The sequence below is a fragment of the Cheilinus undulatus genome, linkage group 5, assembly GCF_018320785.1.
Source record: "Cheilinus undulatus linkage group 5, ASM1832078v1, whole genome shotgun sequence".
Lineage (NCBI taxonomy): Eukaryota > Metazoa > Chordata > Actinopteri > Labriformes > Labridae > Cheilinus > Cheilinus undulatus.
The window spans coordinates 46,847-74,195 of record NC_054869.1 but is presented as its reverse complement, the minus strand read 5'-3'; the positions used below and the strand labels follow the sequence as shown (position 1 = coordinate 74,195).

Sequence of the window (27,349 nt, the reverse complement as noted above, 5' to 3'; positions counted from 1 at the left end):
CAGTCTGTAACAGTCCAGGCAGTCTGTAACAGTCTAACAGTCCAGGCAGTTTGTTACAGTCCAGGCAGTCCAGGCAGTCTGTAACAGTCTCTGACAGTCCAGGCAGTCTGTAACAGTTCAGGCAGTCTGTTACAGTATGTAACAGTCCAGGCAGTTTGCAACAGTCCAGGCATTCTGTTACAGTCTGTAACAGTCCAGGCAGTCTGTTAAAGTCCACAACAGTCTGTAACAGTCCTTAACAGTCTGTAACAGTCCATAACAGTTCTGGCAGTCTGTAACAGTCCAGGCAGTCTGTAACAGTCTGTAACAATCCAGGCAGTCTGTAACAGTTCAGGCTGTCTATAACAGTCCAGGCAGTCTGTAACAGCCTGTAACAGTCCAGACAGTCTGTGACAGTCCAGGCAGTCTGTAACAGTTCAGGCAGTCTGTTACAGTATGTAACAGTCCAGGCAGTCTGCAACAGTCCAGGCATTCTGTTACAGTCTTTAACAGTCCAGGCAGTCTGTTAAAGTCCTTAACAGTCTAGGCAGTCTGTAACAGTCCTGGCAGTCTGTAACAGTCCAGGAAGTCTGTTACAGTCTGTAACAGTCCAGGCAGTCTGTAACAGTCCTTAACAGTCTGTAACAGTCCTTAACAGTTCTGGCAGTCTGTAACAGTCCTTAACAGTCTGTAACAGTCCTTAACAGTTCTGGCAGTCTGTAACAGTCCAGGCAGTCTGTAACAGTCTGTAACAGTCCAGGCAGTCTGTAACAGTCTGTAACAATCCAGGCAGTCTGTAACAGTTCAGGCAGTCTATAACAGTCCAGGCAGTCTGTAACAGTCTGTAACAGTCCAGGATGTCTGTAACAGTCTGTAACAGTCCTGGCAGTCTGTAATAGTTTTTAACAGTCCTGGCAGTCTGTAACAGTCCAGGCATTCTGTTACAGTCTGTAACAGTCCAGGCTGTCTGTAACAGTCCAGGCAGTCTGTTATAGTCTGTAACAGTCTAGGCAGTCTGTTACAGTCTGTAACAGTCCAGGCAGTCTGTAACACTGTGTGCCAGTCCTGGCACTCTGTAACAGTCCAGGCAGTCTATAACAGTCTGTCATAGACCAGGCAGTCTGTAATAGTCTTTAACAGTCCTTAAAAGTCTGTAACTGTCCTGGCAGTCTGTCACAGTCTGTCACAGTCCAGGCAGTCTGTTACAGTCTGTAACAGTCCTGGCAGTCTGTAACAGTCCAGTTATTCTGTTACAGTCTGTAACAGTCCAGGCAGTCTGTAACAGTCCAGGCAGTCTGTAACAGTCAAGGCAGTCTATAACATGCTGTAATAATCCAGGCAGTCTGTAATAGTCTGTAACAGTCCTTAACACTCTGTAACAGTCCTAAACAGTCCTGGCAGTCTGTAACAGTCACGGCAGTCTGTAACAGTCCAGGTAGTCTGTAACAGTCTGTAACAATGCAGGTAGTCTGTAACAGCCCAGGCAGTCTGTAACAGTCCTTAACAGTCCAGGCGGTCTGTAACAGTCCAGGCAGTCTGTAACAGCCCAGGCAGTGTGTTACAGGCCTTAGAAGTCCAGGCAGTCTGCTGCAGTCTGTAACAGTCCAGGCAGTCTGTTACAGTCTGTAACAGTTCAGGCAGTCTATAGCAGTCCAGGCAGTCTGTAACAGTCTATAACAGTCCAGGCAGTCTATAACAGTCTGTAACGGTCCAGGCAGTCTGTAACAGTTCAGGCAGTCTGTCACAGTCTGTAACAGTCCAGGCAGTCTGTAACAGTCCGGGCGGTCTGTAGCAGTCTGTAACAGTCCAGGCAGTCTGTTGCAGTCTTTAACAGTCTAGGCAGTCTGTAACAGTCCAGGCAGTCTGTAGGAGTCCGTAATAGTCCAGGTAGTCTGTTACAGTCTGTAACAGTCCTTAACAGTTCTGGCAGTCTGTAACAGTCCAGGCAGTCTGTAACAGTCTGTAACAGTCCAGGCAGTCTGTAACAGTCTGTAACAATCCAGGCAGTCTGTAACAGTTCAGGCAGTCTATAACAGTCCAGGCAGTCTGTAACAGTCTGTAACAGTCCAGGATGTCTGTAACAGTCTGTAACAGTCCTGGCAGTCTGTAATAGTTTTTAACAGTCCTGGCAGTCTGTAACAGTCCAGGCATTCTGTTACAGTCTGTAACAGTCCAGGCTGTCTGTAACAGTCCAGGCAGTCTGTTATAGTCTGTAACAGTCTAGGCAGTCTGTTACAGTCTGTAACAGTCCAGGCAGTCTGTAACACTGTGTGCCAGTCCTGGCACTCTGTAACAGTCCAGGCAGTCTATAACAGTCTGTCATAGACCAGGCAGTCTGTAATAGTCTTTAACAGTCCTTAAAAGTCTGTAACTGTCCTGGCAGTCTGTCACAGTCTGTCACAGTCCAGGCAGTCTGTTACAGTCTGTAACAGTCCTGGCAGTCTGTAACAGTCCAGTTATTCTGTTACAGTCTGTAACAGTCCAGGCAGTCTGTAACAGTCCAGGCAGTCTGTAACAGTCAAGGCAGTCTATAACATGCTGTAATAATCCAGGCAGTCTGTAATAGTCTGTAACAGTCCTAAACAGTCCTGGCAGTCTGTAACAGTCACGGCAGTCTGTAACAGTCCAGGTAGTCTGTAACAGTCTGTAACAATGCAGGTAGTCTGTAACAGCCCAGGCAGTCTGTAACAGTCCTTAACAGTCCAGGCGGTCTGTAACAGTCCAGGCAGTCTGTAACAGCCCAGGCAGTGTGTTACAGGCCTTAGAAGTCCAGGCAGTCTGCTGCAGTCTGTAACAGTCCAGGCAGTCTGTTACAGTCTGTAACAGTTCAGGCAGTCTATAGCAGTCCAGGCAGTCTGTAACAGTCTATAACAGTCCAGGCAGTCTATAACAGTCTGTAACGGTCCAGGCAGTCTGTAACAGTTCAGGCAGTCTGTCACAGTCTGTAACAGTCCAGGCAGTCTGTAACAGTCCGGGCGGTCTGTAGCAGTCTGTAACAGTCCAGGCAGTCTGTTGCAGTCTTTAACAGTCTAGGCAGTCTGTAACAGTCCAGGCAGTCTGTAGGAGTCCGTAATAGTCCAGGTAGTCTGTTACAGTCTGTAACAGTCCTTAACAGTTCTGGCAGTCTGTAACAGTCCAGGCAGTCTGTAACAGTCTGTAACAGTCCAGGCAGTCTGTAACAGTCTGTAACAATCCAGGCAGTCTGTAACAGTTCAGGCAGTCTATAACAGTCCAGGCAGTCTGTAACAGTCTGTAACAGTCCAGGATGTCTGTAACAGTCTGTAACAGTCCTGGCAGTCTGTAATAGTTTTTAACAGTCCTGGCAGTCTGTAACAGTCCAGGCATTCTGTTACAGTCTGTAACAGTCCAGGCTGTCTGTAACAGTCCAGGCAGTCTGTTATAGTCTGTAACAGTCTAGGCAGTCTGTTACAGTCTGTAACAGTCCAGGCAGTCTGTAACACTGTGTGCCAGTCCTGGCACTCTGTAACAGTCCAGGCAGTCTATAACAGTCTGTCATAGACCAGGCAGTCTGTAATAGTCTTTAACAGTCCTTAAAAGTCTGTAACTGTCCTGGCAGTCTGTAACAGTCCAGGCAGTCTGTCACAGTCTGTCACAGTCCAGGCAGTCTGTTACAGTCTGTAACAGTCCTGGCAGTCTGTAACAGTCCAGTTATTCTGTTACAGTCTGTAACAGTCCAGGCAGTCTGTAACAGTCCAGGCAGTCTGTAACAGTCCAGGCAGTCTGTAACAGTCAAGGCAGTCTATAACATGCTGTAATAATCCAGGCAGTCTGTAATAGTCTGTAACAGTCCTTAACACTCTGTAACAGTCCTAAACAGTCCTGGCAGTCTGTAACAGTCACGGCAGTCTGTAACAGTCCAGGTAGTCTGTAACAGTCTGTAACAATGCAGGTAGTCTGTAACAGCCCAGGCAGTCTGTAACAGTCCTTAACAGTCCAGGCGGTCTGTAACAGTCCAGGCAGTCTGTAACAGCCCAGGCAGTGTGTTACAGGCCTTAGAAGTCCAGGCAGTCTGCTGCAGTCTGTAACAGTCCAGGCAGTCTGTTACAGTCTGTAACAGTTCAGGCAGTCTATAGCAGTCCAGGCAGTCTGTAACAGTCTATAACAGTCCAGGCAGTCTATAACAGTCTGTAACGGTCCAGGCAGTCTGTAACAGTTCAGGCAGTCTGTCACAGTCTGTAACAGTCCAGGCAGTCTGTAACAGTCCGGGCGGTCTGTAGCAGTCTGTAACAGTCCAGGCAGTCTGTTACAGTCTGTAACAGTCCAGGCAGTCTGTAACAGTCTGTAACATTCTAGGCAGTCTGTAGCAGTCTGTAACATTCTAGGCAGTCTGTTACAGTCTGTAACAGTCCAGGCAGTCTGTAACAGTCTGTAACATTCTAGGCAGTCTGTAGCAGTCTGTAACATTCTAGGCAGTCTGTTACAGTCTGTAACAGTCCAGGCAGTCTGTAACAGTCTGTAACATTCTAGGCAGTCTGTAGCAGTCTGTAACATTCTAGGCAGTCTGTAGCAGTCAGTAACAGTCCAGGATGTCTGTTACAGTCTGTAACAGTCCAGGCAGTCTGTTACAGTCTGTAACAGTTCATTTTTTGCTGCTTTTTAACCCTTTTTGCTACCTTATTTTTATTGCCATTTTAACTAGGGATGCACCGAAATGAAAATTCTTGGCCGAAACTGAAAACCGAAAACGAGGAAACCAAGGCTGACAACCGAAACACCGAAAGACATTATTATGCCAATGGTTAGTACCATTGCATTTATGGCTATGGCTGTGTACTAACCTCACTAAAATCAATTGCAATTGCAAAAATTAATATTCATGCTTCAAAGAATAAATCAATTACAAAGTTATGTAAATATTTATTAAGCACTTCATTCCAGCAATACACAATACAAAATAAAATAAAATACAAAATAAAATGTTTAACTTGACCATTATCATGTCTACATTAAATCAGTGATTCTCAACCTTTTTTCAGTCATGAACCCCCCTGTGAAGTACTTTTTCAGCTAAGTACCCCCTAAACAGCACAAAGCTTTTTGGCCAAAAAGAAAGACATTAAAGAGTGTTGTGACAGCCGTCTGATTTATCAAACTTTGTAACTGATAAACACTTTCAAGTTACAAATATTAGATTTGTTTTTCATACATTTTAAATGTTAAAAATGCATGACTAAAGTCATGGCACATCGTCTCATCTCTAAATGTGGGAACTCGAATGAATGTAGCTGTTGGGAACAGTGACTGAAAGGCTTTAAACCCAGAAGTGTGCAAAACTCTGCTCAGCTGCAGCGGTCACTCTGGAACAATTTGGAAGTAAAAACATAGAGTTAGAAAGAACTAAAAACCTATAAATAATAATTAATTATAAAAAAGACTTCTCTCTTCTCAAACTGAAATCATGAACTTAGTTATAGATCAGAACTTCTTCACAAAAAATAAATCCTAAACCTTTTTATGAATGGAGAGGTTGTGAATGCAGTGACTGACAGGCATGCTCCAGTGTGGGTCAAACCATCCTGCCATGGGGGAGACTCAGGGGGTTTTAGGGTGATTAAATTTAATAACATACAAAATATTAACTCCAGTTTATAAACTTAAGGTCCTTACACCCTATACGCAATTTTTTCATGCAGTTTATTTACACAAAATATTTACATTTAGAACCTGTAGCGAATCAAAGCAAGCTTCCACACCTGCAACATCATTACGCAGCGCGACATCGCTGCATGTTTAAGTAGCGCATTTGCGCTCATGTGGACATGTCGGCCTTCCTGCTGCCTGTCTCCCTCTCTACCAGGCCAAAAAAGAGGCAACAACACAAGCACTGATACAGACAGATATGAGGAGATATCAAACTTCAGGTGGTGTTGGAGAGGAGGACGTTTTTGTTCCTCTGTCTGCCTTATTAATCGGCACCACCACCACCATGTGCTCTCGCTGGAGCGAAACTCACACAGCTGGAGCTGTTTCTAAACTAACGGGACTTTGGTGAAACATTTACCAACACAGTCTCCTCTGACCTCAGACATACGACTTATAAAAGCTCCAGATCAACCAGCTAAATGACTCCTCTGACCAGTCTGGAACACAAACAGGTGAGCCAGTCTGTGGAGAGTTAACTCCTCTCACCGCTAGCCTCAGCTGTGCGATATTATAACTCTGATTGATCATATTTGACATGGAATGAATGAAAAGTCAGTCCCTCCTCTTACAAACTTGTCTGGCAGAGTGGATGAAACAGTGAAACCCAAAGGCACTGACAGCCTGGCTGTGCGTAAAAGTGGCGCGTTATGCACGGAGTGAAGGACAGAGAGGGACACACCTCCTTTTATCTTCCGCTTCAAAAAATATCAGTGTTTATCAGAGGACAGAGAAAACACACCGCAGACGTTCGCAGCACTAATGTGATTTTAGAATGTAGTAATATACTCGCAAAAACGTGTCACTCCTGACGTGCAAAGAAAGGCGCTATTTTCCTTAAATAGCCGGCATGTATTTTAAAATCTCACGTACCCCCTGAAGTGCCTTCACATACGCGTACCCCTATTTGAGAACCACTGCACCAAGCGCGTGCTGGCCGCGGTTTTTGCTTGTGTCATCACAACATCGTGTTTCGGCCTTGTTGTTTCGGTGATGAAAGTCTTTCTCCTGTCAGTTGGAGTCCTGGAGTCCTCCTGTGGTCCTGTCAGTGATGGTCTTACATGTGAACCCTGTGGTCCTGTCAGTGATGGTCTTACATGTGAACCCTGTGGTCCTGTCAGTGATGGTCTTACATGTGAACCCTGTGGTCCTGTCAGTGATGGTCTTACATGTGAACCCTGTGGTCCTGTCAGTGATGGTCTTACATGTGAACCCTGTGGTCCTGTCAGTGATGGTCTTACATGTGAACCCTGTGGTCCTGTCAGTGATGGTCTTACATGTGAACCCTGTGGTCCTGTCAGTGATGGTCTTACATGTATTTCTGTTCATCTTGACCCTCAGGAATTTAGAATTATAATTAAGCTCTGAACTATGGCTAGATTTTTGTTTTTGCATTTAAGAATCTGTGTTGTTGTTTTTTAAAGCCCTTCGTCAGGAGTATCTCAGGGAGCCATCCTGCAAACTGGCTGAGTAATGAGGAGAGTCAGTCTAAATGTATAAGCTATTTCTTGTTTATACTGTGGAGCTCAGAGTCAGCAGGTTATTTTGCTGCTGCTTACTGCCCTAAAAATGCAGATGACTTAGGCTGTACTGTTAAAAATACATGTAAGCATGTAATACACATGTAACCCAAAGACATTACTGTAAGTCTGTCATTAGTGTATGGCTGTATTTGAAAAAAAACAACAACAATATATCCTTCAGTTCTGATAAAAATCAAATGTTTTGTCAGTTTGTACAAAAATAGACTACCAATATTTTTAAAAAATTGTAGTCCGTGATAGAATTGGTGTTTATAACAGTGGAAAAAATGTAATTAAATATCCGTATCGGCCAAAATTTGTTTCAAAATATCGACATATCAGATATGGGAGAAAATCCAATGTCGTGCATCCCTAGTTTAAGAGTCCAGAGAGGAGACCTGGCTGTACCGTTCTCATTTTACCCTCTTTGCTGTAAATGCTGAGTATTTCCACACAGCACGTTGAAGGTCTCTAGGTACCGCTACTGTTCAGTGGCGCCGCCTCCATGACGCCCTCCATTTTAGTTCAATAGCATCAGTATCTTAATTCACTGAGGTCCAGAGGGCATGTGGAGGTTACTCTGAGAGCGCCCTCTGCTGGGATGAATGCCACACTGCATCAGACTGTATGATGGCTGATAGATGGAGTGTTTGACTTTGAACGTCTAGTTTTAGTTCTAGTATGAACTTTGACCCACAGGTCGTGTTCATATCCACCACTGTCTACCTCTCATTGATTGTCAAAGCTGTTACTGTTGAAACGTGATTGTCTTTAGGCCTTTAGAATGACCCTAACTTCCTGGTTCATCAGTCATTACTACACTAGACCAGCAGCAGTTATCCTGAACTAAACCTGTGTGTCCATCTCTTCTGTCGTCTCTCCTGTGTGAAACTCGGCTGCTTCTCAGGAGCTTGATGAGATTCGCAGATCTGGAATGAAAAACTTCAGAAACATTCAAGTGGAGGAATCAAACCTATTGTCATGGCAAGGGCTCATCGTTCCTGTGAGTATCCCCTCTGTTCCTGTCTGTCAGTTAGGTAAAGGGTGTCTAAGGGGTCTGACATTCATGTATGGAGTCATTATTGCTGCAAAACTCAGGAGCACAGCTCAGCCTTTTCCACCCAACCCTGCCTGTGCAATAAACTTTATAATCTTTGTGTTTGGATTTCTCTTCAAGCAGAGAAAGTTTCATAGCACTCCAAACGACTTCCTGCCTTTGTTGAACCAACCAATAGGAAACAGGAAGAGGATGGACCAATCAGGTTAGCTCTGCCTGCTGTTGCCATGCTGTTCTCCAGGAGACATCTGCTCTGCTCTCACTAGGCCTTCTTTATGCTGTTGTATGGAATCTTCAGCCACGCCCCTTTGTGAGGGTCTTGTGTGGCGAATGTTTGCCTGGCCACACGTATCTCTGAGATCGTACAGATGCAGACACGCCCATATACGGGCATGCATGTCAGTTTGCAGGGAGGAGGAAGCTGGCATTTCCTATAAATGCTCCTGATGGTTCCTGGTCAGTGTGCGTTTGAGCAGCCGTCCACGTGGAGGGCCTAACTGAGCCTGAGGACAGTCCCAACATTCTACCACACACCGCCTCAGCCCCATTACTCCACCCCAGCTCCTCCTACACACTTCCTTTAGGCTTCAACAGGTAGACTCAGTACTCATCTGTCTGTGCTGGAGTCACCGTTCTCTGTCTCTGACAGGTTTTTAACCATTCCTGTTGAAGCTTCATGATGGTTTTGTTACCGTGTGTGTGTGAGATAGAATGTTGGGACTCTCTCAGTGAGATCAAAGGAGAACAGCATAGCAACAACAGGCAGAGCTAACCTGATTGGTCCATCCTCTACCTGTTTCTTATTGGTGGGTTCATCTGCAGAGAAAGTTTGGTACGCCACAGAGAAAAACCAGAGTCAGTTTGATGAACAGAACCAGCCTGAATGAGAGGATGGACTGAAGTTTGATCAGACATTTAGAGCACAGAGAGAAAACTCTGAGCCCTCAATCCATGAGTCCTGATCTCAGAACATTACAATGAGCTCTAAAGTTTTGTACCAATAATGGCTCCATACATCAACCTCTCTGAAACCAGGGATGGGAGGCTTTCATTAGAACCTTTCAGAGTAACTGATTATACCAACGTTTACATGTTAAACTCAGATGCTTTATTTGATCAGCTTAACAGCTGATTTTAGCTCCTGACGTAATAGTCTGTTTTTTTCTGATCAGTTTAGTCAGACTTTAGAGTTTGGCCGAACAATAATGCTCCTGATGTTCATGGCAGATACCTGGTCAGGTTGCCCTGGATTTTAATGTCTGAAATTGACTTGAGGGACATGTTTGGGGGGGGGGGGGGGCAGGGCATGTGGCCCCTGAGGACCACCCCCTGATGAAACAGACCAACTGACAATACTGGACTCTTCTAATGTGAGTGATAGTTTCTAAATGTTCTACATCTAAAGGAACACAATAAAACGTGAAATTCTGGTTTTAGATTTTTGATGTAGGAATGCTTCAGTGTGCTCGGTCCAGTTAAAGTGGTCCAGTTAGGTCTCTTAGTGGGGTCCAAGTGGGACCAGGAATGTGGTCCAGGTAGACCTAATACAGGTCTACCTGTAGCTCCTCTCTCCTGGCTGTCTCTGATGTCCTCTCTAACTCCGTACCTGTCCTCTCCTCCAGGACAACCCTCCCTATGACAAAGGTGCGTTCAGGATTGAAATCATTTTCCCCACTGAGTACCCCTTCAAGCCCCCCAAGATCACATTCAAGACAAAGATCTACCACCCCAACATCGACGAGAAGGGCCAGGTGTGCCTGCCGGTGATCAGCGCAGAGAACTGGAAACCTGCCACTAAAACTGACCAAGGTGAGACCCAGAGTCCTGAAGGGGGACCAGACTATGTGGATTATAGATAGTCCAGATTCATCTGGACAAAATCATCTTCAAAAACTAGCACAGCCAACAGCGGTGAGAAAACCATGGTCCAGGTCTCAGCCAGGGTTAGATAGTGGTCCAGGTCTCAGCCAGGGTTAGATAGTGGTCCAGGTCTCAGCCAGGGTTAGATAGTGGTCCAGGTCTCAGCCAGGGTTAGATAGTGGTCCAGGTCTCAGCCAGGGTTAGATAGTGGTCCAGGTCTCAGCCAGGGTTAGATAGTGGTCCAGGTCTCAGCCAGGGTTAGATAGTGGTCCAGGTCTCAGCCAGGGTTAGATAGTGGTCCAGGTCTCAGCCAGGGTTAGATAGTGGTCCAGGTCTCAGCCAGGGTTAGATAGTGGTCCAGGTCTCAGCCAGAGTTAGATAGTGGTCCAGATGTCAGCCAGGGTTAGATAGTGGTCCAGCTGTCAGCCAGGGTTAGATAGTGGTCCAGCTGTCAGCCAGGGTTAGATAGTGGTCCAGAATCTCAGCCAGAGTTAGATAGTGGTCCAGCTGTCAGCCAGGGTTAGATAGTGGTCCAGGTCTCAGCCAGGGTTAGATAGAGGTCCAGGTCTCAGCCAGGGTTAGATAGTGGTCCAGGTCTCAGCCAGGGTTAGATAGTGGTCCAGGTCTCAGCCAGGGTTAGATAGTGGTCCAGGTCTCAGCCAGGGTTAGATAGTGGTCCAGGTCTCAGCCAGGGTTAGATACTGGTCCAGTTCTCAGCCAGGGTTAGATAGTGGTCCAGGTCTCAGCCAGGGTTAGATAGTGGTCCAGGTCTCAGGCAGGGTTGGATACTGGTCCAGGTCTCAGCCAGGGTTAGATAGTGGTCCAGCTTTCAGCCAGGGTTAGATAGAGGTCCAGGTCTCAGCCAGGGTTAGATAGTGGTCCAGGTCTCAGCCAGGGTTAGATACTGGTCCAGTTCTCAGCCAGGGTTAGATAGTGGTCCAGCTTTCAGCCAGGGTTAGATAGTGGTCCAGGTCTCAGGCAGGGTTGGATACTGGTCCAGGTCTCAGCCAGGGTTAGATAGTGGTCCAGCTTTCAGCCAGGGTTAGATAGTGGTCCAGGTCTCAGCCAGGGTTAGATAGTGGTCCAGCTTTCAGCCAGGGTTAGATAGTGGTCCAGGTCTCAGCCAGGGTTAGATAGTGGTCCAGGTCTCAGCCAGGGTTAGATAGTGGTCCAGGTCTCAGCCAGGGTTAGATAGTGGTCCAGCTGTCAGCCAGGGTTAGATAGTGGTCCAGGTCTCAGCCAGGGTTAGATAGTGGTCCAGATGTCAGCCAGGGTTAGATAGTGGTCCAGGTCTCAGCCAGGGTTAGATAGTGGTCCAGCTGTCAGCCAGGGTTAGATAGTGGTCCAGATCTCAGCCAGGGTTAGATACTGGTCCAGGTCTCAGCCAGGGTTAGATAGTGGTCCAGATCTCAGCCAGGGTTAGATACTGGTCCAGGTTCCCAGCCAGGGTTAGATAGAGGTCCAGGTCTCAGCCAGGGTTAGATAGTGGTCCAGGTCTCAGCCAGGGTTAGATAGTGGTCCAGGTCTCAGCCAGGGTTAGATACTGGTCCAGGTCTCAGCCAGGGTTAGATAGTGGTCCAGCTTTCAGCCAGGGTTAGATACTAGTCCAGGTCTCAGCCAGGGTTAGATACTGGTCCAGTTCTCAGCCAGGGTTAGATAGTGGTCCAGCTGTCAGCCAGGGTTAGATAGTGGTCCAGCTTTCAGCCAGGGTTAGATAGTGGTCCAGCTTTCAGCCAGGGTTAGATACTGGTCCAGTTCTCAGCCAGGGTTAGATACTGGTCCAGTTCTCAGCCAGGGTTAGATACTGGTCCAGGTCTCAGCCAGGGTTAGATAGTGGTCCAGCTTTCAGCCAGGGTTAGATAGTGGTCCAGGTCTCAGCCAGGGTTGGATACTGGTCCAGGTCTCAGCCAGGGTTAGATAGTGGTCCAGCTTTCAGCCAGGGTTAGATAGTGGTCCAGGTCTCAGCCAGGGTTAGATAGTGGTCCAGGTCTCAGCCAGGGTTAGATAGTGGTCCAGAATCTCAGCCAGGGTTAGATAGTGGTCCAGGTCTCAGCCAGAGTTAGATAGTGGTCCAGATGTCAGCCAGGGTTAGATAGTGGTCCAGGTCTCAGCCAGGGTTAGATAGTGGTCCAGGTCTCAGCCAGGGTTAGATAGTGGTCCAGGTCTCAGCCAGGGTTAGATAGTGGTCCAGGTCTCAGCCAGGGTTAGATAGTGGTCCAGATCTCAGCCAGGGTTAGATACTTGTCCAGGTCTCAGCCAGGGTTAGATAGTGGTCCAGATCTCAGCCAGGGTTAGATACTGGTCCAGGTTCCCAGCCAGGGTTAGATAGAGGTCCAGGTCTCAGCCAGGGTTAGATAGTGGTCCAGGTCTCAGCCAGGGTTAGATACTGGTCCAGTTCTCACCCAGGGTTAGATAGTGGTCCAGCTTTCAGCCAGGGTTAGATACTGGTCCAGCTTTCAGCCAGGGTTAGATACTGGTCCAGCTTTCAGCCAGGGTTAGATAGTGGTCCAGGTCTCAGCCAGGGTTAGATACTGGTCCAGTTCTCAGCCAGGGTTAGATAGTGGTCCAGCTGTCAGCCAGGGTTAGATAGTGGTCCAGCTTTCAGCCAGGGTTAGATAGTGGTCCAGCTTTCAGCCAGGGTTAGATAGTGGTCCAGTTCTCAGCCAGGGTTAGATACTGGTCCAGTTCTCAGCCAGGGTTAGATAGTGGTCCAGGTCTCAGCCAGGGTTAGATAGTGGTCCAGCTGTCAGCCAGGGTTAGATAGTGGTCCAGGTCTCAGCCAGGGTTAGATAGTGGTCCAGCTGTCAGCCAGGGTTAGATAGTGGTCCAGCTGTCAGCCAGGGTTAGATAGTGGTCCAGCTGTCAGCCAGGGTTAGATAGTGGTCCAGCTGTCAGCCAGGGTTAGATAGTGGTCCAGTTCTCACCCAGGGTTAGATACTGGTCCAGGTCTCAGCCAGGGTTAGATAGTGGTCCAGCTGTCAGCCAGGGTTAGATAGTGGTCCAGTTCTCAGCCAGGGTTAGATAGTGGTCCAGCTGTCAGCCAGGGTTAGATAGTGGTCCAGGTCTCAGCCAGGGTTAGATAGTGGTCCAGGTCTCAGCCAGGGTTAGATAGTGGTCCAGCTGTCAGCCAGGGTTAGATAGTGGTCCAGGTCTCAGCCAGGGTTAGATAGTGGTCCAGCTGTCAGCCAGGGTTAGATAGTGGTCCAGGTCTCAGCCAGGGTTAGATAGTGGTCCAGCTGTCAGCCAGGGTTAGATAGTGGTCCAGCTGTCAGCCAGGGTTAGATAGTGGTCCAGGTCTCAGCCAGGGTTAGATAGTGGTCCAGCTGTCAGCCAGGGTTAGATAGTGGTCCAGCTGTCAGCCAGGGTTAGATAGTGGTCCAGCTGTCAGCCAGGGTTAGATAGTGGTCCAGCTGTCAGCCAGGGTTAGATAGTGGTCCAGGTCTCAGCCAGGGTTAGATAGTGGTCCAGCTGTCAGCCAGGGTTAGATAGTGGTCCAGCTGTCAGCCAGGGTTAGATAGTGGTCCAGCTTTCAGCCAGGGTTAGATAGTGGTCCAGGTCTCAGCCAGGGTTAGATAGTGGTCCAGCTGTCAGCCAGGGTTAGATAGTGGTCCAGCTCCTACGGACTCATTGGTGCAGATAGAGTCAGATCCTGGTGCTGCTGTGTTCTGATGAGCTGCAGTCCATTAAACTGAACTAAAAGACATGCCCAGTACAGACCAGAAGGTGAGACCAGACCGTCCCACCTGTCTGACCCGAACTGTCTCGGTCTGAGGACGGGTCTGTCGTTAATCTGACTGAGCTTCAGCAGAGGAGAGGTTCAGCTCTGTCTCATGGACTTAAACTGCAGTCTTCAGTGAAGGCTCTCCTTTAAACAGCAGTTCTGAAGAAATCCAGGCTGTGGTGCTGGATTAAAGACAGACACAGGATTGTTTTAACCGTTTACATCCACACTACTTCCTGTTCTTAGGGATCAGGATCTTCTTTCACTTTGAACCCTTATGCACCATGCACTTTTGGTTTTATTTTCCTAAGTAAAATTTTTCCACTTCCTGTTAGGTCAGCTGAGAGCTCCCCAGGTTTGAAGAGTGATTAGTAATCCTAGTCTCTGATCTATTCCCCGCCTCTGTCCTAGTCTCTGTCCTAGTCTCTGTCCTAGTCTCTGTCCTAGTCTCTGACCTAGTCTCTGTCCTAGTCCCTGTCTCTGTCTTAGTCTCGGTCTCCTCCTCTGTCCTCGATGCTGACCACGTCTCTGTCTCCGTCCTAGTCTCTGATCTATTCCCCGTCTCTGTCCTAGTCTCTGACCAAGTCTCTGACCTAGTCTCTGACCTAGTCTCTGTCCTAGTCTCCGTCTCCTCCCCTGTCCTCGATGCTGACCACGTCTCTGTCTCTGTCCTAGTCTCTGATCTGTTCCCTGTCTCTGTCCTAGTCTCTGATCTATTCCCTGTCTCTGTCCTAGTCTCTGATCTATTCCCTGTCTCTGTCCTAGTCTCTGACCTATTCCCTGTCTCTGTCCTAGTCTCTGATCTATTCCCTGTCTCTGTCCCTGTCTCTGATCTATTCCCTGTCTCTGTCCTAGTCTCCTATCTATTCCCTGTCTCTGTCCTAGTCTCTGATCTATTCCCTGTCTCTGTCCTAGTCTCTGATCTATTCCCTGTCTCTGTCCTAGTCTCCTATCTATTCCCTGTCTCTGTCCTAGTCTCCTATCTATTCCCTGTCTCTGTCCTAGTCTCTGATCTATTCCCTGTCTCTGTCCTAGTCTCCTATCTATTCCCTGTCTCTGTCCTAGTCTCTGATCTATTCCCTGTCTCTGTCCTAGTCTCCTATCTATTCCCTGTCTCTGTCCTAGTCTCCTATCTATTCGCTGTCTCTGTCCTAGTCTCCTATCTATTCCCTGTCTCTGTCCTAGTCTCTGATCTATTCCCTGTCTCTGTCCTAGTCTCTGATCTATTCCCTGTCTCTGTCCTAGTCTCCTATCTATTCCCTGTCTCTGTCCTAGTCTCTGATCTATTCCCTGTCTCTGTCCTAGTCTCCTATCTATTCCCTGTCTCTGTCCTAGTCTCCTATCTATTCCCTGTCTCTGTCCTAGTCTCCTATCTATTCCCTGTCTCTGTCCTAGTCTCCTATCTATTCCCTGTCTCTGTCCTAGTCTCCTATCTATTCCCTGTCTCTGTCCTAGTCTCCTATCTATTCCCTGTCTCTGTCCTAGTCTCTGATCTATTCCCTGTCTCTGTCCTAGTCTCTGATCTATTCCCTGTCTCTGTCCTAGTCTCCTATCTATTCCCTGTCTCTGTCCTAGTCTCTGATCTATTCCCTGTCTCTGTCCTAGTCTCCTATCTATTCCCTGTCTCTGTCCTAGTCTCTGATCTATTCCCTGTCTCTGTCCTAGTCTCCTATCTATTCCCTGTCTCTGTCCTAGTCTCCTATCTATTCCCTGTCTCTGTCCTAGTCTCTGATCTATTCCCTGTCTCTGTCCTAGTCTCTGATCTATTCCCTGTCTCTGTCCTAGTCTCCTATCTATTCCCTGTCTCTGTCCTAGTCTCCTATCTATTCCCTGTCTCTGTCCTAGTCTCTGATCTATTCCCTGTCTCTGTCCTAGTCTCCTATCTATTCCCTGTCTCTGTCCTAGTCTCTGATCTATTCCCTGTCTCTGTCCTAGTCTCCTATCTATTCCCTGTCTCTGTCCTAGTCTCTGATCTATTCCCTGTCTCTGTCCTAGTCTCCTATCTATTCCCTGTCTCTGTCCTAGTCTCCTATCTATTCCCTGTCTCTGTCCTAGTCTCTTATCTATTCCCTGTCTCTGTCCTAGTCTCCTATCTATTCCCTGTCTCTGTCCTAGTCTCCTATCTATTCCCTGTCTCTGTCCTAGTCTCTGATCTATTCCCTGTCTCTGTCCTAGTCTCTGATCTATTCCCTGTCTCTGTCCTAGTCTCCTATCTATTCCCTGTCTCTGTCCTAGTCTCTGATCTATTCCCTGTCTCTGTCCTAGTCTCTGATCTATTCCCTGTCTCTGTCCTAGTCTCCTATCTATTCCCTGTCTCTGTCCTAGTCTCTGATCTATTCCCTGTCTCTGTCCTAGTCTCTGATCTATTCCCTGTCTCTGTCCTAGTCTCCTATCTATTCCCTGTCTCTGTCCTAGTCTCCTATCTATTCCCTGTCTCTGTCCTAGTCTCTGATCTATTCCCTGTCTCTGTCCTAGTCTCCTATCTATTCCCTGTCTCTGTCCTAGTCTCTGATCTATTCCCTGTCTCTGTCCTAGTCTCTGATCTATTCCCTGTCTCTGTCCTAGTCTCTGATCTATTCCCTGTCTCTGTCCTAGTCTCCTATCTATTCCCTGTCTCTGTCCTAGTCTCCTATCTATTCCCTGTCTCTGTCCTAGTCTCTGATCTATTCCCTGTCTCTGTCCTAGTCTCTCCTATCTATTCCCAGTCTCTGACCTAGTCTCCTATCTATTCCCTGTCTCTGTCCTAGTCTCTGATCTATTCCCTGTCTCTGTCCTAGTCTCCTATCTATTCCCTGTCTCTGTCCTAGTCTCTGATCTATTCCCTGTCTCTGTCCTAGTCTCTGATCTATTCCCTGTCTCTGTCCTAGTCTCCGATCTATTCCCTGTCTCTGTCCTAGTCTCCTATCTATTCCCTGTCTCTGTCCTAGTCTCCTATCTATTCCCTGTCTCTGTCCTAGTCTCTGATCTATTCCCTGTCTCTGTCCTAGTCTCCTATCTATTCCCTGTCTCTGTCCTAGTCTCCTATCTATTCCCTGTCTCTGTCCTAGTCTCCTATCTATTCCCTGTCTCTGTCCTAGTCTCCTATCTATTCCCTGTCTCTGTCCTAGTCTCCTATCTATTCCCTGTCTCTGTCCTAGTCTCCTATCTATTCCCTGTCTCTGTCCTAGTCTCCTATCTATTCCCTGTCTCTGTCCTAGTCTCTGATCTATTCCCTGTCTCTGTCCTAGTCTCCTATCTATTCCCTGTCTCTGTCCTAGTCTCTGATCTATTCAATGTCTCTGTCCTAGTCTCCTATCTATTCCCTGTCTCTGTCCTAGTCTCTGATCTATTCCCTGTCTCTGTCCTAGTCTCCTATCTATTCCCTGTCTCTGTCCTAGTCTCCTATCTATTCCCTGTCTCTGTCCTAGTCTCCGATCTATTCCCTGTCTCTGTCCTAGTCTCCTATCTATTCCCTGTCTCTGTCCTAGTCTCTGATCTATTCCTGTCTCTGTCCTAGTCTCCTATCTATTCCCTGTCTCTGTCCTAGTCTCCTATCTATTCCCTGTCTCTGTCCTAGTCTCCTATCTATTCCCTGTCTCTGTCCTAGTCTCCTATCTATTCCCTGTCTCTGTCCTAGTCTCTGATCTATTCCCTGTCTCTGTCCTAGTCTCTGATCTATTCCCTGTCTCTGTCCTAGTCTCCTATCTATTCCCTGTCTCTGTCCTAGTCTCCTATCTATTCCCTGTCTCTGTCCTAGTCTCCTATCTATTCCCTGTCTCTGTCCTAGTCTCTGATCTATTCCCTGTCTCTGTCCTAGTCTCTGATCTATTCCCTGTCTCTGTCCTAGTCTCCTATCTATTCCCTGTCTCTGTCCTAGTCTCCTATCTATTCCCTGTCTCTGTCCTAGTCTCCTATCTATTCCCTGTCTCTGTCCTAGTCTCCTATCTATTCCCTGTCTCTGTCCTAGTCTCTGATCTATTCCCTGTCTCTGTCCTAGTCTCTGATCTATTCCCTGTCTCTGTCCTAGTCTCTGATCTATTCCCTGTCTCTGTCCTAGTCTCCTATCTATTCCCTGTCTCTGTCCTAGTCTCCTATCTATTCCCTGTCTCTGTCCTAGTCTCTGATCTATTCCCTGTCTCTGTCCTAGTCTCTGATCTATTCCCTGTCTCTGTCCTAGTCTCTGATCTATTCCCTGTCTCTGTCCTAGTCTCCTATCTATTCCCTGTCTCTGTCCTAGTCTCCTATCTATTCCCTGTCTCTGTCCTAGTCTCCTATCTATTCCCTGTCTCTGTCCTAGTCTCTGATCTATTCCCTGTCTCTGTCCTAGTCTCTGATCTATTCCCTGTCTCTGTCCTAGTCTCTGATCTATTCCCTGTCTCTGTCCTAGTCTCCTATCTATTCCCTGTCTCTGTCCTAGTCTCTGATCTATTCCCTGTCTCTGTCCTAGTCTCCTATCTATTCCCTGTCTCTGTCCTAGTCTCCTATCTATTCCCTGTCTCTGTCCTAGTCTCTGATCTATTCCCTGTCTCTGTCCTAGTCTCCTATCTATTCCCTGTCTCTGTCCTAGTCTCCTATCTATTCCCTGTCTCTGTCCTAGTCTCCTATCTATTCCCTGTCTCTGTCCTAGTCTCCTATCTATTCCCTGTCTCTGTCCTAGTCTCCTATCTATTCCCTGTCTCTGTCCTAGTCTCCTATCTATTCCCTGTCTCTGTCCTAGTCTCCTATCTATTCCCTGTCTCTGTCCTAGTCTCTTATATATTCACTTACTCTTTCCTAGTCTCCTATCTATTCCCTGTCTCTGTCCTAGTCTCTGATCTATTCCCTGTCTCTGTCCTAGTCTCTGATCTATTCCCTGTCTCTGTCCTAGTCTCCTATCTATTCCCTGTCTCTGTCCTAGTCTCTGATCTATTCCCTGTCTCTGTCCTAGTCTCCTATCTATTCCCTGTCTCTGTCCTAGTCTCTGATCTATTCCCTGTCTCTGTCCTAGTCTCCTATCTATTCCCTGTCTCTGTCCTAGTCTCCTATCTATTCCCTGTCTCTGTCCTAGTCTCCTATCTATTCCCTGTCTCTGTCCTAGTCTCTGATCTATTCCCTGTCTCTGTCCTAGTCTCCTATCTATTCCCTGTCTCTGTCCTAGTCTCCTATCTATTCCCTGTCTCTGTCCTAGTCTCCTATCTATTCCCTGTCTCTGTCCTAGTCTCTGATCTATTCCCTGTCTCTGTCCTAGTCTCTGATCTATTCCCTGTCTCTGTCCTAGTCTCCTATCTATTCCCTGTCTCTGTCCTAGTCTCCTATCTATTCCCTGTCTCTGTCCTAGTCTCTGATCTATTCCCTGTCTCTGTCCTAGTCTCCTATCTATTCCCTGTCTCTGTCCTAGTCTCTGATCTATTCCCTGTCTCTGTCCTAGTCTCCTATCTATTCCCTGTCTCTGTCCTAGTCTCCTATCTATTCCCTGTCTCTGTCCTAGTCTCCTATCTATTCCCTGTCTCTGTCCTAGTCTCTGATCTATTCCCTGTCTCTGTCCTAGTCTCCTATCTATTCCCTGTCTCTGTCCTAGTCTCCTATCTATTCCCTGTCTCTGTCCTAGTCTCTGATCTATTCCTGTCTCTGTCCTAGTCTCTGATCTATTCCTGTCTCGGTCCGAGTCTCCTATCTATTCCCTGTCTCTGTCCTAGTCTCCTATCTATTCCCTGTCTCTGTCCTAGTCTCCTATCTATTCCCTGTCTCTGTCCTAGTCTCCTATCTATTCCCTGTCTCTGTCCTAGTCTCTGATCTATTCCCTGTCTCTGTCCTAGTCTCTGATCTATTCCCTGTCTCTGTCCTAGTCTCTGATCTATTCCTGTCTCTGTCCTAGTCTCCTATCTATTCCCTGTCTCTGTCCTAGTCTCCTATCTATTCCCTGTCTCTGTCCTAGTCTCCTATCTATTCCCTGTCTCTGTCCTCCTAGTCTCTGATCTATTCCCTGTCTCTGTCCTAGTCTCCTATCTATTCCTGTCTCTGTCCTAGTCTCATATCTATTCCCTGTCTCTGTCCTAGTCTCCTATCTATTCCTGTCTCTGTCCTAGTCTCTGATCTATTCCCTGTCTCTGTCCTAGTCTCCTATCTATTCCTGTCTCTGTCCTAGTCTCCTATCTATTCCCTGTCTCTGTCCTAGTCTCCTATCTATTCCCTGTCTCTGTCCTAGTCTCTGATCTATTCCTGTCTCTGTCCTAGTCTCCTATCTATTCCCTGTCTCTGTCCTAGTCTCTGATCTATTCCCTGTCTCTGTCCTAGTCTCCTATCTATTCCCTGTCTCTGTCCTAGTCTCCGATCTATTCCCTGTCTCTGTCCTAGTATCCGATCTCTTCCCTGTCTCTGTCCTAGTCTCCTATCTATTCCCTGTCTCTGTCCTAGTCTCTGATCTATTCCCTGTCTCTGTCCTAGTCTCTGACCTATTCCCTGTCTCTGTCCTAGTCTCCTATCTATTCCCTGTCTCTGTCCTAGTCTCCATCTATTCCCTGTCTCTGTCCTAGTCTCCTATCTATTCCTGTCTCTGTCCTAGTCTCTGATCTATTCCTGTCTCTGTCCTAGTCTCCTATCTATTCCTGTCTCTGTCCTAGTCTCCTATCTATTCCCTGTCTCTGTCCTAGTCTCCTATCTATTCCCTGTCTCTGTCCTAGTCTCCTATCTATTCCCTGTCTCTGTCCTAGTCTCTGATCTATTCCCTGTCTCTGTCCTAGTCTCCTATCTATCCCCTGTCTCTGTCCTAGTCTCTGATCTATTCCCTGTCTCTGTCCTAGTCTCCTATCTATTCCCTGTCTCTGTCCTAGTCTCCTATCTATTCCCTGTCTCTGTCCTAGTCTCCGATCTATTCCCTGTCTCTGTCCTAGTCTCCTATCTATTCCCTGTCTCTGTCCTAGTCTCCTATCTATTCCCTGTCTCTGTCCTAGTCTCCTATCTATTCCCTGTCTCTGTCCTAGTCTCTGATCTACTCCCTGTCTCTGTCCTAGTCTCTGATCTATTCCCTGTCTCTGTCCTAGTCTCTGATCTATTCCCTGTCTCTGTCCTAGTCTCTGATCTATTCCCTGTCTCTGTCCTAGTCTCTGATCTATTCCCTGTCTCTGTCCTAGTCTCCTATCTATTCCCTGTCTCTGTCCTAGTCTCCTATCTATTCCCTGTCTCTGTCCTAGTCTCCTATCTATTCCCTGTCTCTGTCCTAGTCTCCTATCTATTCCCTGTCTCTGTCCTAGTCTCTGATCTATTCCCTGTCTCTGTCCTAGTCTCTGATCTATTCCCTGTCTCTGTCCTAGTCTCCTATCTATTCCCTGTCTCTGTCCTAGTCTCCTATCTATTCCCTGTCTCTGTCCTAGTCTCTGATCTATTCCCTGTCTCTGTCCTAGTCTCCTATCTATTCCCTGTCTCTGTCCTAGTCTCCTATCTATTCCCTGTCTCTGTCCTAGTCTCCTATTCCTGTCTCTGTCCTAGTCTCCTATCTATTCCCTGTCTCTGTCCTAGTCTCCTATCTATTCCCTGTCTCTGTCCTAGTCTCCTATCTATTCCCTGTCTCTGTCCTAGTCTCTGATCTATTCCCTGTCTCTGTCCTAGTCTCTGATCTATTCCCTGTCTCTGTCCTAGTCTCCTATCTATTCCCTGTCTCTGTCCTAGTCTCCTATCTATTCCCTGTCTCTGTCCTAGTCTCCTATCTATTCCGTGTCTCTGTCCTAGTCTCCTATCTATTCCCTGTCTCTGTCCTAGTCTCCTATCTATTCCCTGTCTCTGTCCTAGTCTCTGATCTATTCCCTGTCTCTGTCCTAGTCTCCTATCTATTCCCTGTCTCTGTCCTAGTCTCTGATCTATTCCCTGTCTCTGTCCTAGTCTCTGATCTATTCCCTGTCTCTGTCCTAGTCTCCTATCTATTCCCTGTCTCTGTCCTAGTCTCCTATCTATTCCCTGTCTCTGTCCTAGTCTCTGATCTATTCCCTGTCTCTGTCCTAGTCTCCTATCTATTCCCTGTCTCTGTCCTAGTCTCCTATCTATTCCCTGTCTCTGTCCTAGTCTCTGATCTATTCCCTGTCTCTGTCCTAGTCTCCTATCTATTCCCTGTCTCTGTCCTAGTCTCCTATCTATTCCCTGTCTCTGTCCTAGTCTCCTATCTATTCCCTGTCTCTGTCCTAGTCTCCTATCTATTCCCTGTCTCTGTCCTAGTCTCTGATCTACTCCCTGTCTCTGTCCTAGTCTCTGATCTATTCCCTGTCTCTGTCCTAGTCTCCTATCTATTCCCTGTCTCTGTCCTAGTCTCTGATCTATTCCCTGTCTCTGTCCTAGTCTCCTATCTATTCCCTGTCTCTGTCCTAGTCTCCTATCTATTCCCTGTCTCTGTCCTAGTCTCTGATCTACTCCCTGTCTCTGTCCTAGTCTCTGATCTATTCCCTGTCTCTGTCCTAGTCTCCTATCTATTCCCTGTCTCTGTCCTAGTCTCCTATCTATTCCCTGTCTCTGTCCTAGTCTCCTATCTATTCCCTGTCTCTGTCCTAGGGCGCACTCACACTAGGCCATCCGTACCGTGCCTTGGCCCGTTTCAGCCTAAAGTCCAGTGCGTTTGGCCGGTGTGAGTGCAATCGTTCCGTGCTTCGGCACGGCACGCTTCACTTCGCTTAACTTCGCACAGCTCCACATCCTCTTTCTAATGGATCCCAGTCCAGTCCACATTTCTGACCAGTTTCAGGCTTTAATGACTGTAAGAGGTTTTCTGGTTTGTGAAATAAAACTTCTTCCCTTGTTTTAGTGACAAACAGCAGCTCATGGGAAATCAAACACCTTTCATCCTCTGTGTGTAAAGGAGAGTGCCAAATACGTGGACAAGTGTGTGCCGGTTAATCTCACGGCTGATGTAACCTCTCTGATTAAAAAAACACAATACCAAAGTATCCTCCACTGGATTAACTGACCTCTAATTCTTTTTCATGTCACCAAGCAGTGAAATTGGGATCTTGTTCGCTGACGTTTGGACGGAACATTGTTTATTAATCCTGAGGCGCATTCACTTCCAGCTCTCATCAGAGGGTTAAACTCGCTCTCGTCACGTTAAAAACATCTTTTATCTGAACATTTAATCCTGCTCTGAACACAGACTGTCCGGTGACATGAGAGCTTGTTTGGTGCACCACTGAAAGGCATCCAAACGCAGAGAAAAGGCTCAGTTCAGGGCGCGTAAAAGAACTCCACGGGGATTCAGTTAGAATATTGTCATGCAGAAGAGCAGTCGCAGGGGCTCATATGAGATCAAAAGTCCGGGTTTCATTCATCAAAGTGCAGTTACTCTGATCAGACTCCAGATTAGATGCTGTGAGGGATAATTCTCCGCTATGAACCGTTTCTCTCTCTCTCTCCTCACTGGGCTCTGTATACACCGCGTTCCACATTATTATGCAAACGACGTTTTTCTCTGATTTTCTAAATATCAATGCAAATGACAGTCATAATATTTTTCAAATCATCAGTTAGAGTATAATTCAAATGTTTTTGAACAAACTTCATAATGATAACTTTTTTTTTTTAGATAAAAACCTCAAAATGCTCTTTTCCACATGTTCCACATTATTAAGCAGGCCACAGGTTTCAGCAATCTGGGAAAGAAAAAGGATCTCTGCTGCTGAAAAGTGTCAAATAGTGTAATGCCTTGGACAAGGAATGAAAACATGAGATATTTCAGGAAAACTTCAGTGTGATCATCGTACTGTGAAGACATTAGAGTCTGATTCAGAGCACAGACGGGTTCCTGCAGATAAAGACATAATGAGGAAGGTTTCTGATGGACAAATACATCAGATTAAGAGAGCAGATGCTAAAATGTCATCACAAAGCAGCAAACAGGTATTTGAAGCTGCTGGTGCCTCTGGAGTCCCACCAACCTCAAGGTGTAGGATCCTCCAGAGGCTTGCAGTCGTGTATAAACCTACTATTCAGCCCCCCCTAACCAATGCTCACAAGCAGAAACGGTTGCAGTCTTGTTGACTGATGAGTGCCGTGCAACCCTGGATGGTCCAGATGGAGGAGTAGTGGATGGTTGGTGGATGGCCACCATGTCCCAATGAGGCCGGGACATGAGGAGAGAGCTGATGTAAAGTTCCTGACTGACCACTTTCTTCCATGGTAGTAGCAAAATGATCTTCAAGCATGACAATGCTCCATCTCATGCTGCAAAGAATCCCTCTGTGTCATTGGCTGCTATGGGCATAAAAGGAGAGAAACTCATGGTGTGGCCCCCATCCTCCCCTGACCTTTGACCCTACTGAGAACCTTTGGAGCATCCTCAAGCTAAAGATCTATGAGGGTGGGAGGCAGTTCACATCAGAACAGCAGCTCTGGGAGGATATTCTGACATCCTGCAAAGAAATTCAAGCAGAAACTCTCCAAAAACTCACAAGTTCAATGGATGAAGAATAGTGAAGGTGATATCAGAGAAGGGCTCCTATGTTAACATGGAACTGGGCCTGTTCAGATGTTTTTGATTGAAATAGCTTTGATTTCAGTAAATATGACCTCCTAATGCTGCAATTTCTACAAATGACCATTTTCAGTTCTTTACAACCTATAAAATGTTTTAAAAGCTGTTGTGCTTAATAATGTGGAACAGTGCATTTTGAGGTTTTTATTTTTTTTTAAATAATTTTTGTCATTATGAAGTTTGTTCAAAAACATTTGAATTATGCTCTGATGGCTGATGACTTGAAAAATATTCTGTCATTTGCATTAATATTTAGGAAAATCAGAGAAAAATATCATTTGCATAATAATGTGGAATGCGGTGTAGTTAATGTAGCTGCTGATGTCAGGTGTCAGCTAAAATACCTCTGGTGTCAGATCAGATATCGTATAAATCTGCTGATATTTTACAGCCTAAAAAAACAACACTTAAATACTGAGTCATCAACACCTATAAAGTCATCAGCAGTGGATACTCAGTGTGATGACGTCGGCGCGTGACGTATTCGTGCCCGGGCCTGGATGCGTTGAGCAGTGTGAGTGCGGGCCGAAGGGGGGACAGGGGAGGGGGTGAAATGGGCTTCAGCACGGTTAGAATACAGCACGGCACAGATGGCCTAGTGTGAGTACACCCTTAGTCTCTGTCCTAGTCCCTGTCTCTGTCCTAGTCTCTGACCTAGCCTCTGTCCTAGTCTCTGTCTCCTCCTCAGTCCTCGATGCTGACCATGTCTCTGTCTCTGTCCTAGTGTCTGTCTCTGTACTAGTCTCTGACCTAGTCTCTGTCCTAGTCTCTGTCTCTGTACTAGTCTCTGACCTAGTCTCTGTCCTAGTCTCTGTCTCCTCCTCAGTCCTCGATGCTGACCATGTCTCCGTCTCTGTCCTAGTCTCTGTCTCTGTACTAGTCTCTGACCTAGTCTCTGTCCTAGTCTCTCTCCTCCTCAGTCCTTGATGCTGACCATGTCTCTGTCTCTGTCCTAGTCTCTGTCTCTGTACTAGTCTCTGACCTAGTCTCTGTCCTAGTCCCTGTCTCCTCCTCAGTCCTCGAGGCTGAGCATGTCTCCGTCTCTGTCCTAGTCTCTGTCTCTGTCCTAGTCTCTCTCCTCCTCAGTCCTTGATGCTGACCATGTCTCTGTCTCTGTCCTAGTCTCTGTCTCTGTACTAGTCTCTGACCTAGTCTCTGTCCTAGTCTCTGTCTCCTCCTCAGTCCTCGATGCTGACCATGTCTCCGTCTCTGTCCTAGTCTCTGTCTCTGTACTAGTCTCTGACCTAGTCTCTGTCCTAGTCTCTCTCCTCCTCAGTCCTTGATGCTGACCATGTCTCTGTCTCTGTCCTAGTCTCTGTCTCTGTACTAGTCTCTGACCTAGTCTCTGTCCTAGTCCCTGTCTCCTCCTCAGTCCTCGAGGCTGAGCATGTCTCCGTCTCTGTCCTAGTCTCTGTCTCTGTCCTAGTCTGTCTCCTCCTCAGTCCTCGATGCTGACCACGTCTCCGTCTCTCTCCCCGTCTCTGCTGCAGTCATCCAGTCCCTGATCGCCCTGGTCAACGACCCCCAGCCCGAGCACCCCCTGAGGGCGGACCTCGCAGAAGAATACTCAAAGGACCGTAAAAAATTCTTGAAGAACGCTGAAGAGTTTACAAAGAAACACGGAGAGAAACGGCCAATGGACTGATCCCTGAGGGTCCCGGAGCCCTGTCGCTGTCTCTCTCTCTCTCCTCCTCTCTATCTCACCCCTCCTCCTCTTCAAACAGTTACCCATCATCCTCTGGCCCCGCCCTGCTCACCTGCCTCACTCACCCAGCCCCCCCCCCCCCCCCACATTAGTCCCCGGCCCCCGCCCTGCCCAGCTGAAGCCCGGCAGCAGCAGCAGCCTCTGACCCCGACCCCCCAGGACTCTCTGTGGATCAGACAGCTCCCTCCCCCTCCTCCCCCCTCATTTCTAACTTTCTACTCTTTCTTAATGTGAAGCAGCGAAGTAAGGGAAGTCTGATCTGTTCCTCACTCATCCATACGTTTGCTCATTGATCCATCGATTATCACACACCAGGAGAGTCATGGGTTCTTTTCTGTTCAGGATGCCCCTGTTAGCTGGAGCCTCGGTCTCTGCTAGTCTTCCTGGGGTCAGCACTCAGAATAAAGTCATGTAGAGGCGTTCAGGTGTTTGAGTCCATGATGAAGCGCTGCAGTCGTCACGTTTAGAACATGACAAACAGCCAGAACACAGTTTCAAGCCTCCGTAGGTTCTCTTTAGTTGTAATGTGGTTTCAGCAGACTGGCAGGTTGGTAACAATGCTGCAGAAGAAGAAAACATTGGTCTCTAAGCATGACATCGTCCTCACATTCACGCCATGACTCAGCGAGTTTATTTGACCTTTACCACTCAGACACAACGCTGTTAAAACCTGATAAATGAGAGAAAAATCCAGAAAATCATCTGTTCACATCTCCTTTAATGGGTTTGAGCCTTCAGCACCAGCTGCATGTTAGCGCCCCCTGGTGTTTCCTCATTACGCTCATTTTCTCCTCTTTGATTCACCGAAACGATGTGGACATGGACTGATGATGATGATGATGATGATGATGAAGCCGTGGATGTCGGCGTCCCCAGTAGAATCAGAGCCCTTCACCACACCGAGACAGAGTGGACCGCCGGCCGCCCAGCTGAGAGGGAGCGAGGGTGGGGCGAGGAGCGGCGGGCCGATGAAGACGCCAGCTCGGCTCCTGGAGTGGTCCGAGCACGTTGAAGGCAGCTGGGAGAGGGCGGGGCTGTGCGGGGTTGTGTCAGGACACGGGAAGGGACTTCAATGGCCAAAAAAAAAAAAAAAAAAAAAAAAAAAGAACCAACCACCATGTAACCGCTGTTTGATCTGCTCCCAAATATGGTTTCATAATAAAGATGGCTGACTATTGGCCTCACTGTCTGCTGCTGTCGCCTCCACTTTACTGGGACCAGCCAATCAGCATAGAGATCAGAGAAATACAGCCAATCAGCATAGAGATCAGAGAAATACAGCAAATCAGAATAGAGATCAGAGAAATACAGCAAATCAGATTAGAGCTCAGAGGAATACAGCCAATCAGAACAGCGCTCAAAGACATACAGCCAATAA

At 47.3% G+C, this 27,349-nt stretch overlaps 1 protein-coding gene across 1 annotated transcript in view; it reads left to right on the top strand.

Moving 5' to 3' along the window:
- Nucleotides 1-27,160, top strand: part of ube2l3b (ubiquitin-conjugating enzyme E2L 3b) — a 49,238-nt gene extending 22,078 nt beyond the window's left edge. Inside the window, exons 2-4 of the mRNA XM_041788191.1 lie at nt 8,071-8,166; nt 9,843-10,029; nt 25,757-27,160. Of these exons, the coding sequence (XP_041644125.1) occupies nt 8,071-8,166; nt 9,843-10,029; nt 25,757-25,911 (438 nt within the window). The 3' untranslated portion in view covers nt 25,912-27,160. The remainder of the gene's footprint in view (nt 1-8,070; nt 8,167-9,842; nt 10,030-25,756) is intronic.
- Nucleotides 27,161-27,349: the final 189 nt, after the last annotated feature.